General features: G+C 37.9%; 2 protein-coding genes across 2 annotated transcripts; one reads left to right on the top strand and one right to left on the bottom strand.

Moving 5' to 3' along the window:
• Positions 1 to 10: 10 nt before the first annotated feature.
• Positions 11 to 1,358, bottom strand: LOC149027108 (uncharacterized). Its single transcript, XM_089159281.1, has 3 exons — positions 817 to 1,358; positions 435 to 611; positions 11 to 295 (listed from the first exon to the last, which is right to left on the bottom strand). Exons 1-3 carry the CDS (start codon positions 1,261 to 1,263, stop codon positions 104 to 106), a joined length of 816 nt encoding a protein of 271 aa, XP_089015407.1. The 5' UTR covers positions 1,264 to 1,358; the 3' UTR covers positions 11 to 103.
• Positions 1,359 to 7,495: 6,137 nt separating this feature from the next.
• Positions 7,496 to 14,758, top strand: LOC149027107 (Ribosomal protein S24e family protein). The gene is made up of 6 exons (XM_089159256.1): positions 7,496 to 7,811; positions 7,939 to 8,074; positions 8,466 to 8,550; positions 8,655 to 8,702; positions 14,267 to 14,367; positions 14,469 to 14,758. Exons 1-6 carry the CDS (start codon positions 7,637 to 7,639, stop codon positions 14,599 to 14,601), a joined length of 678 nt encoding a protein of 225 aa, XP_089015382.1. The 5' UTR covers positions 7,496 to 7,636; the 3' UTR covers positions 14,602 to 14,758.
• The last annotated feature ends 760 nt before the right edge of the window (positions 14,759 to 15,518 follow it).

Raw genomic sequence — 15,518 nt, 5'->3', positions numbered from 1 at the left:
TCATTGTAATAAGCGACCCAAAAAGAAAAAAAAGAAAAAAGAAACTCGACGTACTAACTTGTGACAAGAAACACTTGAAATCTGATAAGTCTTTCTGCTCTGTCTAAGGATCTAATGGGATCAAATTAGTGGAGAGAGCATTAAGGAAATTAGTCCAAGCAAAATCGTCCTCTTCATCTTCCTCTCCGGCCATCTGAGGCCATGGAGTTTGGAAACTCTCTCCTATCTCTTCGTTCCTCGCGAACCGGCCCCTAATACGCGGCCGGCTGTCTGCTAACGTCTTCCTACATGCATACTGAAACAAGAGAGAGACCATTAGATCAGAGACATGAATCAGGGAAAGTAAGCATTAGAGAGAGAGAGAGAGAGACATTTGCTTGTTCACAAGAAGTTGAAGTAGAATGACAATTTAGAATGATGATGAGTCAATTAACCTTGATCTTCTTATTGAAGTTCCTTTGGCTTCTTTTGCTACGATATCTTTCGATTCTCTCTTTCCTTTCTTCAGGGCTGTAACAGCGAACTTTGTTTGTCCCTTCGCTGTTACAATTCTCGTATGAAAGCGGGCTATCTGATCGATGACCATTCTGATGTTGCACCATGTTAATCGTCTGGTTCAAGGCAAAGAAACCCAATTAATCATAGTAATAAAAAAACCCATCAAATCCGAATTTTCTCTATTCTCTTGTTTCCTAGTGAGTTTTAGACACAGAATCTATTCCAATAACGATTACCAAACACAACCTTCTAACATGTAAGTGTAATCAGTCACTTCTAGAGACTTTCAATTTGTATTAATGTATATAAGCTACATACCTGTATGTCGCCGGTGCTAAAGACCTTCCTCATCAGCATATGAAGAGAGTCCAACTCCAGATTTTGGCTCCGAGATTGATGGTGGAGAGATGAAAAAATGGGGTTAGGGAGAGACTGGGTGCTCATGCAGCGCTGAATCAAACTGGGTGGTTGAGAGTAATAGTAATTCTGCATGAATCCTGGGTCAGAACCCATCGGAACATCACTGCTGTAACCACTGTTCTCTGAGCTTAGTGCTGCTGCTGCTGCTATGACCTCAACAAGTAATGGATTACCAGTAGTGGTAGTAGCAGTAGAAGTGTTAAGAAAAGGAATGGCTTTTGCCGGAAAGAATTCAGGGAAAGATGTTGTGTTTGTGGTGGATGGTGGATGGCCGGAGAAATCGTCCGAGGAAGCTGAGGAAGAGGAGGTGGAGGTGGGTGCGAACATGTCACCATAATCATGCATGGCGAGAGCTTAATCAAACCTGAGAATTAATTACTAACAGAAGCAGATTAGTAGAAGAGCAAGACGAGTAGTAGTAGTAGAGGCTAGAGAGAACAAGAGAGAGATATGAGATATCAACCCCTTGAGCGTCGAAGCCTTCTTATGTTATGGGCCGAGGAAGATGTAGGGCCTACCTTGTTGATGACGTGGACACTGACGTCTTCTTTGAGAAGGCGTTGACCCTTCTGCATAGCCACTAGCCGTAAGCCATTAAGCTGTAAGCCGAAAGCCATTGGCTTTAGCCGAACCTCAATTTTTCTTCTTTTAAGTTGAAAAGGACTCTTTTAAAAAAAAAAAAAAAAAAAAAGTTGAAAAGGACCATTCTTGCAGAGGCATCATCATCACTGTTATCGAATCAGATACGGGAGGATAAGTGACTTTCTGCTCTATAATTGTGTTTGTTTGACGAGAAATGTACAGGACAACTTCATATATTGACAGCTTTTTTCTTCTTGAAAAATCATAGAAATTTAAGAATCAAATTAAAAAAATATTAAAGAAATTGAAAAAAGAGTCTCTTAGCATCCAAGGTACATATGCTATACAGATTACAAATACGTAGCTTTTATATATCTTTGAGTGTGGATAATCTCGTATACGTCAACGCTCCCTTTAAAGTAATACCCATCACGGATACGTAAATGATCTCTCTCCTCTTCATCCCCGTTTCCTTATTGACTGGCATCTTGGTGTCCTAGTAGCCGATTTATTAATATACGTTCTATAGGTGTGTTTCTGAGAACTGACAATGTCAAATACGGCTTACACCGACCCTTCAATGATGCTTGTAGAGTAAACTAACACTTCCGTCTTTTCTGTGTACCTTTACATCTCATATTCATGTGAACTTATGCTGTAGAATTTCAATGGTGTGATTTTTGACTATGCTTTCTAATGTAATTCACTACTTGAAATTAAAGTTTGTTTTTAAATATATGATAAAAATTTAAAAATCCAATAAACTTGCAAGTCTATCACTTTTTAACATAATGAAAGTAAATATTCTCTCCTTTTTTTACCTAAAAGATAAAATACAAAATTAGCCAAGGTTAAACCTTTTTGGTCTTCGCGTCCATAAACAAAACATAAAAAGGAAGCGATGACCTAAAAAGTGAGGGATGTCAATGGATTCTTAGAGTTGGCTTAGAGTCGACTAATAATAGTCATATTTAAACTACAGTAAAAATTTTGTGTATTACCATGTATCATTCATGATCTGTCTCTCTCTTACAAACTTATAAGAGGAATTAGAAATGACACCAAAAGATAAGAGGAATTAGAAATGACACCAAAAGATAACGGCTAAAAATAAAGAATCACTCTTTTTAGTAAAGAAAGTGTAATATACCAATCCGTTTGGAAATTGTTTTGAAACACTCATGCATGACAAAGAAAATTTTCATACATTAGCCACTAATCAAACCAAAGACAAAAGTGCCTTTTAAGAAACTGTATTTTACAAATCATGGTATCATGTGTGGTTAAATTAATGGGTAATTTGTCTATTTGGTTCGGTCAAAAACATTAGGGTACACTTTCAATGTGGTCCAAGATACATATGAATATATCTTATATGCATTTCTGGTTCTGTAAATTTCTAGTTTCATTAAATAATATTTTCTTGTAAGATATCGATTTTTTTGCTGGGAGGACCCAAGACAAGACAACCCCACCACGTCTTATTCTTTCCTTTTTAATTTTTTGTGAGAATTAAATTAACAAACTTACCTTACGAGGAACAAATTTAAATTTCTTACAAAATATTTAAATAGAAAAAAAAAATTCCATTACAAAATACCCTCACCACCCCCCCCCCCAAAAAAAAAGGAAAAAGAAAAATTAAAAGGGTGAAAGATAGTATGATTGGATGAGTCATTTGAGCAAGCTGAGATCGGGGATTTTATGATCAGAATGACACGGTTATGTGGCAATCGAGTTGTTATGGGTACTGGTCTAAATCAATAATCGTCATGTGTTCGACTCTTTTTACCTGTCTAATACCACTCAGTTTAGATTTAGTTGGTTCTTATCTACATTCTTGAATAACACGATCTTAAAACAGTGGGTTCACCTAGATTTGGAAGAATAATTAGGCGGAAGGCTTGATATATACTCATTAAACCCCTTGCATGCCGTTCCGCCCGAAAAAAATGCAAAGAACGACAGAAAGGGAAGTTTGATAGTGAGCCTCCCCCGTGATTGCTTTATTCTCCATTCTCTAGTTTACGGGGTTGTTCATGACGTCAATACAAGTAAAAGGTAATATTATAAAAATGTGTAGATTATCATTTTGCTTAACAAGTAACATAGAGAAACACATCAATGAAATACAGTTCGAAATGAGCTTATAAATACTTCTACCCAAAAAAAAAGAGCTTATAAAACAATAAAGTCATGAAAGAAAGAAAGAGAGAAAATGTTATTGTATCCCATTGGCGGTGTAGAAAATCTTCTCTATTTATTTTTTAAATTTTCAAGAAAACACATGTTCTTTACTTTTATATAACGTTTAGAACATAGGCCATGTGAAGAGCATATGACCAAAGAATGGGTTAGGAATGATTATGGCTTTTTACTTTTGAAATGATGTGAACTCTAACAGTAAAATAAGAAAGATTAATCTTTAATTATCATCACTTCATCATTAAGTAAACAAACACTAAGAAGTTAACACCGAGCATTAATTAAAAAAAGTGAGAGTAAGATTAAGCATATTTGAATTGACTTAAAAATTTTATTAGGCAAAATCATGAGTGACAGTGGGCTCCAACAATGTTTGCTATATGTACCTAATAAATTAATGCAAGCCTAACCTATTTTAAATTAGTGTGTTTATAAAATGATAGTGGTAACAATTCTGGTTTCATCGCTTCATGAAAGATTTTTCATGAATTGTCTATAGCTTTAAAAAAAAAGAAAAGAAAATTGTCACTCAAAACATAACATTTTCTTATTAGACATAACAATGACCCATATCTTCTTATACCCAATTTGAAAGATGGATTCGCACCGATGTATTTTAGTGAGCAACTTGAATGACCTGTTTGTAGAGATCTGTGGTGGAAGCGGAGGGCTTGTACGACCTAACCTAATGGATTGACTTGTTACCACTGGAGTTTTATATATAATGTATCTTATTTCGCCTACTACATTATTGGGAAATTGAGATTTTCGATTAGGGTTTTGGGTAAAAGTTCTTGTAATACTGTTCTTTGCAATTGATCGAGAGATCTTTTTTTTTCCTTCTTCTATATAGTGAAAAAGCTTTTCTTCTTCGCTCATGGACGTAACAAAAACGAAAACACACAGAGATGAGGAATAAATATGTGTGGTTGGAAACCCATTTGGATTCTGGTTTTTGTAGTCTAGATTGTGTTTGTATGCTTTCTTAAAAAGAACTAAAAAGGGAAAAGGTGATTTTTTTTCATTCGTGTCAAACAAAACCTCATTTACCATAGAGCGAGAAAAAGAACAACCAAAAAAGATATCGACAAATCATTTTGGGACCATACTAAAACCCTTCAAGAACCTATAAACCTTAGAATAGTAGGTAAATCCCTCTGAGTGGATGAAAGCTTAAATAAAACATTTTAAAATAAATGACTACTCAAACCTCCTAAATTTTTTTTTGAAAGGCAATTCATAATAATGCATGCCTATATGCATAAACTTTACTAGGCAATGATGGATTAATTTCTCTATGTAGAGTATAAGAAGAAAGTGGAGACTGGATTGAGAAATGACTTGTTATTTTTTTCAAAATGAAAATAAAAAGTTGAAAGTTCATTATTATGCCTACAATGATAGCGAAATGAGGTGGATGATCCAACCAATATAGTCTCACCACTAAAGAGTGGCTGAGTGGGTATCTTATTATTAGTTTACAAAAGCATTTGAATACGAAATAAGGATTGATAGATAGATTGAATGATAGATGAAGCGAATATCTGCTAATGGGTTTTCTGAAAATGGCAAAGAAATTTTAGAATTCCATATCCTAATGTTTTTCTTCAATTAGGTAGTCAATGGTGACCCTTTTGATGTTGATGACTTGTAGACTTTGAAATAGATCATGTTGGTTCTGTTCAAGATTTTGGTTTTGATGGTATATATACAATTACAAAAAAGTATTGAGATCTAATCTTAGAATTCACATAGTAAGACAAGTCTTAGATGTGCCATCTTTTAAGGCAAATAACTCTGCAGTGTGACCTACCACAGAGGATCCCTGATAGTGTTAGGTTTGTATTGTTTTCATGTGCTCTAAAAGCTCTATTTCTTTCTGGGTCTCTCTCTCTTGCTCACACATACCTACAGAGACATGACAGAGTTCTATCTCAAGCTAGAAATGGGCAGTGTTTGACTCTTGAGTGTTTATAAGTGATATCAGAGACAGTAAGTTTGGAACTAGTCTAGTTCTTCTTCTCCACTCACTTTCCTTTCCTTTCCTATCCTATGGTCCCTAATCTATTTTGCCCAAGTGTCCAAAACAGAAAAGAGAAAAGGTTTCCATTAATAATGAAAACTTTTGAAATTGAACTTTTGTCCCCAAATTTCTCTTAACCCATAAATTATTTAAGACCATCTCTTCTCTTCTTCTCTTCACGGTTTCAAACAGAACTGGTTAAAAGGTAAGAATCTATACAACCGACCCCATCTAGTTACGAAAAGACTTCTTTTTGTTGTTGTTGCTGTGAATCTCTTTTCTTCATGAGAGATTGGGTGGAAAAAAACAAAATAAAATCGGACTGAAACCGAATCTTTTCGGGCCAGTTTCTATATGACCAAATTGAACCCAACCGGAACCAAACCAAACCCTTCTCAATCTGATGATGACCTTAATGGGCACATTTGAGTTTTGACCCCGGAGAGATCTCTAAAATTGAACCCAAATCTGGATCCCTGTGTTCTGGTCGCGTCTCCAAATACTGTCAATGTCAGTGACCCTAGTGTTAACAGTGGCATTCTAATCTATGAAGGTAGATATATTGTGGGATCTTGAAAAAATTTGATAGAGAAAGATGTAATGCAGTAAGAGAAAGCAATATAGAATTGGAAATAGAACTACTCATGATGCACAATACCAAGTAGTCTTCAAAGAGAAGACTACAATTGAACTGGAATCACATCTGAAATGAGAAGTAAACGTTCCTGGGCCTTTGACATGTACATGGTAGTTTCTAGAAGAGGGTCTTTTACCTCTCTCTGTTGCTTGATATGAAATTAGGTATGAAGCATACATTATTGAATGGCTTGGCTGAGGCCTGAGGGAACCCTTTTGGTTGAAAGAGCTTTGCTGGTTGATGAATTGATAGAAAGTCAACTTGCCTCACTTCTTTGGTATGCTTTCCCCACCGCACTACCCACATTGATTTTATACCTTTTCTCTGTGGGGCTGAGAAAAGGGGTACTTGGAGTTATCCTAATACTTGGAAGGCTTTGGCTTATGCAGTGATGGGGGACTAGTGGTGGATGGGCAGTGAAATCTTTATCTTTCAACCATATCAATGCCCTACCCAAGGAGGTCGGTGCGTTTGACATGGTAGTGCTTGTGGTGCCCAACATTGGATGGATCTCATGTAGACTCCGTCAAATCTTACCCACACAAAATAATGGTTTAGTTTGGATCAAGCAAAATCTGGTTTATTTCACTTGAGTTGATATAATTTGCAGATGTTCTTTTGTGCGACTGAGATTTAATGGAGCCCACGTGGCGTTGCATCCAACACTGAGCACCATAGCCATCAACATGTCAGATGCACCAGCCTAATAAGATACGAATTTGGGTTTATAAGTTAGCCAGAATCAGGTTTGAACGTTGACAACCTTCTTCTCAGGAGGTTCATGGGTAGAGGAATTTTGCTCCACTCACACCTCTAGATCACATGTTTGGGAACGAGCCCACCTCTAATCCATTTTGTCAGTGTTTAGAGATGGATCTCCCTCTTAAATATATAGTGGGATGGTGTGAGTGGCAAACAATCATCTACAGTCTTCAGGTATAGCCAAAGCTTTTGGGCTTGGACTCCCTCTCCCAACTTTATGTTAAATCTACCACAAAGTCTCTTAAATGGGTTTGTAAAGAAAGGAATGGGCCGACCTTAAACGCTAGCCCAGCCGATAGAATTTCTTCCTAAGAAAAGATGATGGGCCCAAGGCCCAAATACCCACAAAAGCCAACAGACAAGCAGTAAAGCCCTAGACCTCCTCCTGGAACGAGCCTTGACGCTCGAAGTCGGCCTCGCTTGTTACCTGAACATCAGAAACACAGAGAGGGAGAGTGACTTTGGAGAATACATTTCCTGATTCGATCTCGGCTAGAGGGTCGTAGAAGATGTATTCATTGGGCAGGAATGTGACGAGATTGAGCGCTTTGCTCCGCAATGGTAAACCAAATCAAGAAGGCGTTCAGGTTATCCTACGGGAAACGCCCAGACATTTCTCCAGTGAAACTGAAGGGCCGAAGGAGGAGCCTTCCATTGATCCCTTTCTTCAGCGCTCAAGTAGCGGTATTACCCAGAATCAATACGTTCTACTTGTACTAGGGTTTCAAAATTTTCCTTTATTTTGAAGTTATCTGAATATTTTGAACTTTTGACTACTACGAGTATGCTTAACGTTTGTTTTGATATCTAGGTGCTGTCTTTGGAAGACTTGTTGGCTCTCCAAGAAATGCAGTGAAGACCGATATTATCAATCTGTTGGAAGGGTGTAATTTGACTTCTCAGGATATTAAATTCGAATACAACCGGGCTTATATTCCAAGTTCCGTGTAATTATCGCATTCCTAGCTTTCATTGCGTTTTAATTGTGGATTTCTGATTCATAGTCTGTTAGTTTCACTGTATGATGGATTAAAAAATACAAAAGGAATTTGATAAATCATTTAGTGTATGAGTCAACTGTATCCTTACAAGTTAGGTAATCAATGTGTTTCCCTGAGTTGGGTTTAGATTGAAGAATAGTGAATAAAACATGTATGGAAAATGGATGCTTAATGAAATGATAGCATAGTCTGCACTTATTTCTTGTCTTCGGTAATCTGCTGCAACTATGTGAAATTTCTTGGATACTTCCCTTTTTTTTTTTTTTTGTCTTTGATTATATGGCTTGTATGAGAAAAGCCTATTCTGGACTTCCATTTATTTGCTTGTGACAAACAGGATGGTTCAGTTTCCTTCAACGGGTGCTTTCACCTCTGCTATACGGTTGATCACCAGGAAGGGGAGGCTGTACAGGCTGGATAGGGTAATTCCAACCACTGAAGACTTCCTGTGGCTTGATTGTTAATATGGCAGCTTCATCATGCATAAGCTTTTCATGTGCTGATGGACTTGTTGTCTTGGTTTCAGGCAGATCGTAGCCAATGGGAACTTCTCACAGCATATGATGGCAAAGTTGTAAGTAGATAACTGTCACCTTTTTCTGTGAGTATCATACTTTTGCAGCACCAGAGTTAATTTGTAGTTGTAGTTGGCAATGAAACCTACTGGGAGTCTGGGACAAGATTTAGCAGCTCATGTATTAGGTAACATACCCATTGCACAAGGCTCCCACCACTACTATGTCTGGGGAGGGTTATGATGTATACAGCCTTTCCCCTGCCTTTGTAGGGAGGTTATTTCTAGACTTGAACCTACGACCATCACAATGGAGTAACCTTATCGGCTTACCTATTTCTTTTTTATTTGTTTCTTGATCATGGTTCTGCTCTTTTTATTTTTTATTGTACTTTATCTTCATGTTTTTGACTAAAATTTTATTAATCCTCTACCCTCAAAATATTTGTTGGACAAGAATTTATACATAATGCTTGCCAATAATTGTTTACATGTCTTTTTTGGTAAAATATTTGTGTTCTGTTCAGGAAAGTTAACACTCCTAGATTGATAAGGATCCTTGTTAAATATCTAATGATGGTTGTCATTTCTGGCGATAGACTATTCTATGAGATTGATCTTCTCGGGTGAAAGAAAAGAGAAATTATGTGGGAAAAGAGAGGAGAATGAATCTGGTTTGGATTACCAGTATAATTCTCAATGCAGTACTCAGCAGTGTTAAAACTGTTAAAAGAAAACTCACATTCATTACTCAAAACACTCTAATTGAACCCCCCCTTTTCCCCCCTTACATATATAAAGAACTTAGAAAATTTATAAATTGACTTGTAAAAGGATCTATCAATCAAACACACTCAATCAAGTAATAAGCTCTAAACAGAATTTTAATCACTAAACATCATAATCTAATTCAAACAGCTGACTGCTAATCAAGTGCACTAACTTTATCTTCACTATATGGTCTTATAAGTTAGGCCCATCACAATTAATTCCAAAAAAGATAATCAATGAATAAATTAAAAGGCCCACCCTATAATATAACTGAAAAGGTCATTTTCCTGGCCATTGGGTTGCCACCAACATCTTGTGGGCCTTCAAAGCTTGTGTGTAGGGTGTTGCAATTATATGGTAAAGAGCTATTGAGGTATAAGAGTAGGGAGGGGCAGAACAGGGATTAGGAAATAAAGACGGACCAAATTAGGAATAAAATTGAAAAAGGGATGGGCTTTTAGTAAGTAATAACAGAACAGGAGTCCCAATTCTGGGAGACAAGAAACAAAAGTTATATGACAAGTTGTCTTCAACCTTTGCTAAGAGAAGAGGGAGTTGGAGAAACCAGGGTTAGTTTCCATCGTTCACACAATTAGTCTCAGATGGACCCGAAGTTTTAGAGTTATGTTGCTACCTCTTTAACCTATTAAACCCAACATACTAACTTGTGGCTCAGCAGCTTACTTGTCGTAATGACTGAAATGGTGATTGGCAGGCATGTCAGAATTAAGGTCTGAGAGCTGGTTATATATCACGATTGGGTTAAAAAGAGAAAATCGGGGGTGGGGGGTGGGGGTGGGTGTGTTTGATTTTAGATCCCAAGGTTCAGGAGATCAAGTATCTCACTAGTGCGGAATAACTGCAGAGAGGAGAAAAGGTTAAGGTAGCAGAGAAACAGAATAGTGATTAGTTAATTAGTATGGAAGAGAAATTAAGGAAGAGTTGAGACCTGGAATTAGACCAGTGATACCAATGTGATGTAATTGAACGGGGGCCAATAATCCATGATCTTTAATCAGGGGTAGCTTCAAAGCTAAATTGTGATGGTTTTGAATAGGTTAAGTTAGGCCCTATGAGATGGGTTTTGTGATGTGAGTTTAAATGGTTGTGTGATTATAGGTTTTTGTGGTTAATAGTGTAGATGATAAGATGCTTGGGTTCCATTTTGTCTGTATTGGATGGTTTAGGTGAAGTTTCCTAGTTACGAGGTTTCTGAGTATGGGATCAAAATGAGGCAATATGGGGTAATTCCCTGAGGTGGGTTTGGCAGGCTTAGAAGTGTAGGGGCTTAATGAAACTAGGATTGGGTATGGGCTTTACTGGTTGGGTTATCCTCCCAAAGTTTGGGAGAATTTGAATGGTTAGAATGAAAGATATAGGGTTTATCAAATTTTAGGTCAAAATTAGTGTTTGAAAGCAAGATTTGAGATATCTAGGGATTGACTAGTCAGAAAGGGCTGGGGTTTGGATCGAACATTAGGGCTATAAGGGGCTGTTGTGTATGAAGTTCCATTCGATCTTGGAGGGTATGGGAGATGTGTAGGTCCTCAATTTTTTAGGGAAAGAAGGGATTGAATGCTTGTAGGGGTGTCAAAAAAGAAATGAAAGGTGAAAGGAGGGATGGGGTATAGTCTGCAAGATTACTTTAAGGGTTTGGATCATTTTCTTGGAGGATATCTCCTAATAAGTGTCCAATGAGTGATGAGAGATTGCCATGTGTAAATATTCCAATCCAAGGGCACTCATTGAATTTACCCTAGCCTTTGGATTAAAATATTCCACATGGTTAAATCCTATAACTCATTGGGAGAGCCCCTCCAAGGAGAGGAGCCAAGCCCTTACTTTGATGGGGGAGCCTTGTAGGTGGTGCGGTGGAGGAGATGGAATGGCATTTCAAGCACTGTTTGTTCAGCCATTGAGGCATTGGTTGTTTGTTGAATTTGAACTGGGGTGAGAAAAAGGGGTGGAAAATTTTGCCATGAAATCCAAATCATGGTTTGTTTGGTTCAATGGGGGTGAAAAAGTAATATGCCATATCAGCAGTAGACAAGCCTCTTTGCTGCTGATATGGCATATCACTTTTCCATCCTATCAGTTTTGAAAGTCCCATCAGTGGGACGTTGTGGGAAAGTGAGGGATATAATAGAAGTGAGACCCACACTTGCAAGTTTTTTCAAAATCCTTTCCTTTCTTTTCCTATTCCCCCACCCCACTACATGTGGGTTCACATGTTTATTTTTCCTACCCCTTTTTATCTAGCAAACAAATGATACCTGAAGGATGTGGCTTGATCTCACCAAGAATCTTTGGTAAACTCAATCTCTTGGAGGTTTATATAAACCAATCTGTCTCCTCTGTCCAGTGTTTTATTTTAGGGATCTACATCCTTTGCAATTCCACCCCCTACAATTCCATGTAATTCAAATCTAGGATTGTTTCATGTGGCAATTATTTATCCAATGGTCAGAATTAAAACCCCATTAGGAATTAAGTCTAATAAATCCCTAAATTAAGCCTTAAGAAATGAGGAGAGACAAAATTGAGAGAAACTTTAGGATTCATTAGATACAATTCTTAGCACGTGTCAAAATCCCAGATACAAATTACAGGGAATTGCAGGGGTGGGAATTGTAGAGGATGTAAATCCTTATTTTAGGGTAGTATATAGTATATATAGCTTTGCAAATGAACTTGGAATTAGGACTTATTACTAACTCAAACAAGGACTGCAACTAGCAATCCTTATACCAACATAGCAAGCCAAGTCATGGTCGGCTTTACAACAAATAAAACTGAATTAATATACTTTAAATAAAAGGCTGAAGTAAGTTCTAAAATGACATTACATTTCCTTGATGATGTATCCAGGGTTGGACCCCCCATACAAAAAAAAGGGCCCAAGCCCAACTGGAGTCAGGGAGGCCGAATCCATCCCAGGGGTAGAATGGTCAATTTGTTCCCCTGGATCGAGCTATATTGAAGACCTAAGACCAGTAGTTTAGTCTATTTTGAAGAGAGTCATAAAGTGTTAAAGCATTGTTTCCTTTTAAAAAGTCCTATTTTAAGGATAACTTAAATTAAGAAACTTTATTTCCTTTTGGGTCCAGTTTTTCTGTTATCTAATTGGTATTAGGTGACTTAAGTGAGATCTTAGATCCAAGGGCTGAGATCATGTAGTAATTAGATACCTTTTTGTTAAGTTGTGATGGGACCCTAGCAGCCGGGGTAACCCAGTTTGAGTCCTTTGTTTCAGGCAATAAATAGCCTTTCTAGTGCAAGTGTTTTTTTTTTCTTTTTTCTTTTTTCTTTTTCAAATTAGATGAATTGAATGGACTGAGTTTGAGAAAATAGACTTGGGAAGTCATGGGATCCTTGGGAGGGTGACCTGTGGCTGGATTTGTGCGCTGTTCTTCAACCTCAAGACCTTCAATCACCAAGACAATCATTCTACAAAGAGTTTTCTGCAGTTCCTTAAATATACAAGTAAGTTCAGCCCCTTTCCCAAACCCTAGAAGCCATTCCCAACTCCTATTTCTTCCCACGTTTTCAGCTCCCACCCCAACTAGGACTCATTCATCCCATCCCCCTTCCCTTCTTGTTAAGACCTAGAATCGCAAGTCATTCCCCACCCCTTCCCTTTAGTTTCAGCCCTTTCCCAAACCTCCGCTAACCCTTTTAGTTCTTCCCCATCAGCTTCTTCTTCCAGCGGCAGCAGGTCCTACTCCTCTAGGAGATCATCAATCCCAGCCCCATTCCACCCCCTTTTCCCCTCATTAGAATTGTGGGAAGCGTGTGAGTCATGTCCTACCTTAGTTTCTGCAAATCTGAAGTATTTTGGTGAGCTTGAAAATTCTGCAAGTCATCTTTTACCTTGAGATTTGCAGAAAATTCAAATTTCCAGAATTTAGATTCTGTTAAAGTCTGATCAATTGGGAATTCATCCTAACTGAAAGGACTTCCAGTGCGGATCAATCTGGGCAGCAGAACAGCAAGGTATTAGCCAACCCTAGCCTAACCAAAACTCTAAACCTAAGTCCTTATTGGTCTAGGATCTGACCTTCAAGCCTGAATTCTAATTCTCATATAAACTCAGGTCTGAAGTAACAATCCCAGCAGGCTTAAACCCCTACTTTGCCTTAGCCGAAACGCCCTATAAACGCTAATTGTGGGCTGGTTCCAAATTAAAAGATCTTGAAGATTAACCCTAAACCTGGGTTTACATCACTTGACTTTCAGTTGGACACAATTACTAACTGCCACTTCCCAATCGAAATTACACTGCTGAAAATAAAACTAAGAATGAAATGCTCATAAACTAATTATGTTCTGCTAGACAGCAAGCCTAGGGACTTATCTTGGCCTTGGTCTTCCACTTGGTGTGGATCTTGGGTCCTGCATCAATATTTCCTGCAAACATAAAAAGTCTCAACAGATATTTTTGTAGTATTTTCTTGGACTACTTCCCCAGCCCTTTTCTTTCTCAGTAGGTGTATTCACCTAATCAGATTGGATGAGAGTTAGTGCCATTTCCCATCCATTTGAGACATTTTAATTATGACTCTTTTTCTTTCGAGGTTATCAAGATATTAAAGTAGTTGGGTGCTTGAAAACTTACTTTGCACAACATAAATTGTGAAAACATTGCATAAACTAGTTCCTAGAAATTGCTACTCTTAGAATTTCTTGATGTATGGTTCATTCCATCATTCCATGTTAAGTATCTGCTCTCATATATCACCCACTCAAGCTTATATGCTTTAAAATGTTTAGGGATAACTGAGGCTTGGTGAACTCCAAAGTTACTCAAGATATACGCTGTAACTGATGGTATTTTAATATTTTTTTTATGTCAGGCATTACTACAAGGACTTCCTCGCAATGCACTTCCAGAGGATGTAGAGCGCTTCCTGTCTGGTTGTGATTTCGATGCTTCTAGCATCCAGATGTTTATTAGGTTTGGCTCTTAAGTGATTTGCAATTGGCATCAAATGTTAAGCCTTTCAAGTTTGTTGCTAATGGGCATGTCTCACACAACTCTCTTAAATTTCACTGCAGGCAAGCATTCCCAGATCCCATCAGATTGTCGTTAGTGAACTTTCCGTCACAAACTGAGGCAGTGCATGCTTTCCTCACGAAGAACAGAAGCTTTTGTCTCAATAATCAAGTGATGGTGCGGGTTCTTCAGTAAGGATGCATGTTCCTGCTGGATCTTCTTGGTGTGAATTGCTACGAACTATTCAATATGATTACAATTGTAGGGTTACTACAAAAAAGATGTTGAATTTGTTCCTGAAAGGCACATGTTTAGGATACTGTTTATCATTTGCTTGAGCATGTTTCCTTTCCGGTGTTTTGTTATAATTGATTGTGCTTGCAGCATTAAAGATCTGGCCATTAAATGATTAGGCAGGAAAAAAAGTTTTAGGGTCCCTGACCCGCGGAGATAGAAAACTTGTACCTTCCCTACTCATTGAAATTCAGGATGTCAAAACTACCTTGGAACAGGTGTTCCTCATATCATTCTTTCCTCTTTTCTTTTTCCTTTTCATCTTCGTCCTTGGGGTGGGGTGAAGTCGCAATGACAGATTCTTGCTGACTGATCTCAAATGCTGCCCCATTCTTTGAGACAGAGACATCCATAGTAATCACTAAACCAAATCCAGAAGCAGGGTCTCCAGCTATGTGAATTTTATCTTTTCAGGAGACAAATTTGCAAGATTGAATCATAAAGTAAAATTCTGCACGAAATGAAAGAAGGATAACAAGAGGGCTGCATAGGGAACCTTTGTTTATTCTTTGGGGTTTTTTTCCTCCTGATGAGAAAAGAATGGTCCCTTCTTCATCCGTGTAAGATAACTATGTGGTGGATGCAATGGTTGGGGCCTGGACGGATAGGGGTTTTTAGTTGCTTGGATTCTAGCATCTGGGTTAGTAAATTATAGGTCTTGTTAATTTTTATTTTTACTTTTTTTGGGTGCGAAGTTGGGGGTGATCTGCCATTGCAAACTTTCACATGTCAAAAGCCTGAACAATATCTGGATTTCTGATGTTCGGGTTCAGCATCTCCATGATTTCTTCCCTGCTCGGGCTCTAAGTACTTTGACG

Source organism: Hakea prostrata, chromosome 1 (genome assembly GCF_041222555.1).
Source record: "Hakea prostrata isolate BN-2017 chromosome 1, UWA_Hpros_2, whole genome shotgun sequence".
In the NCBI taxonomy this organism is placed as follows: domain Eukaryota; kingdom Viridiplantae; phylum Streptophyta; class Magnoliopsida; order Proteales; family Proteaceae; genus Hakea; species Hakea prostrata.
Note: the sequence above shows the minus strand (reverse complement) of the source record. Positions and strands in the feature narration are given on the sequence as shown.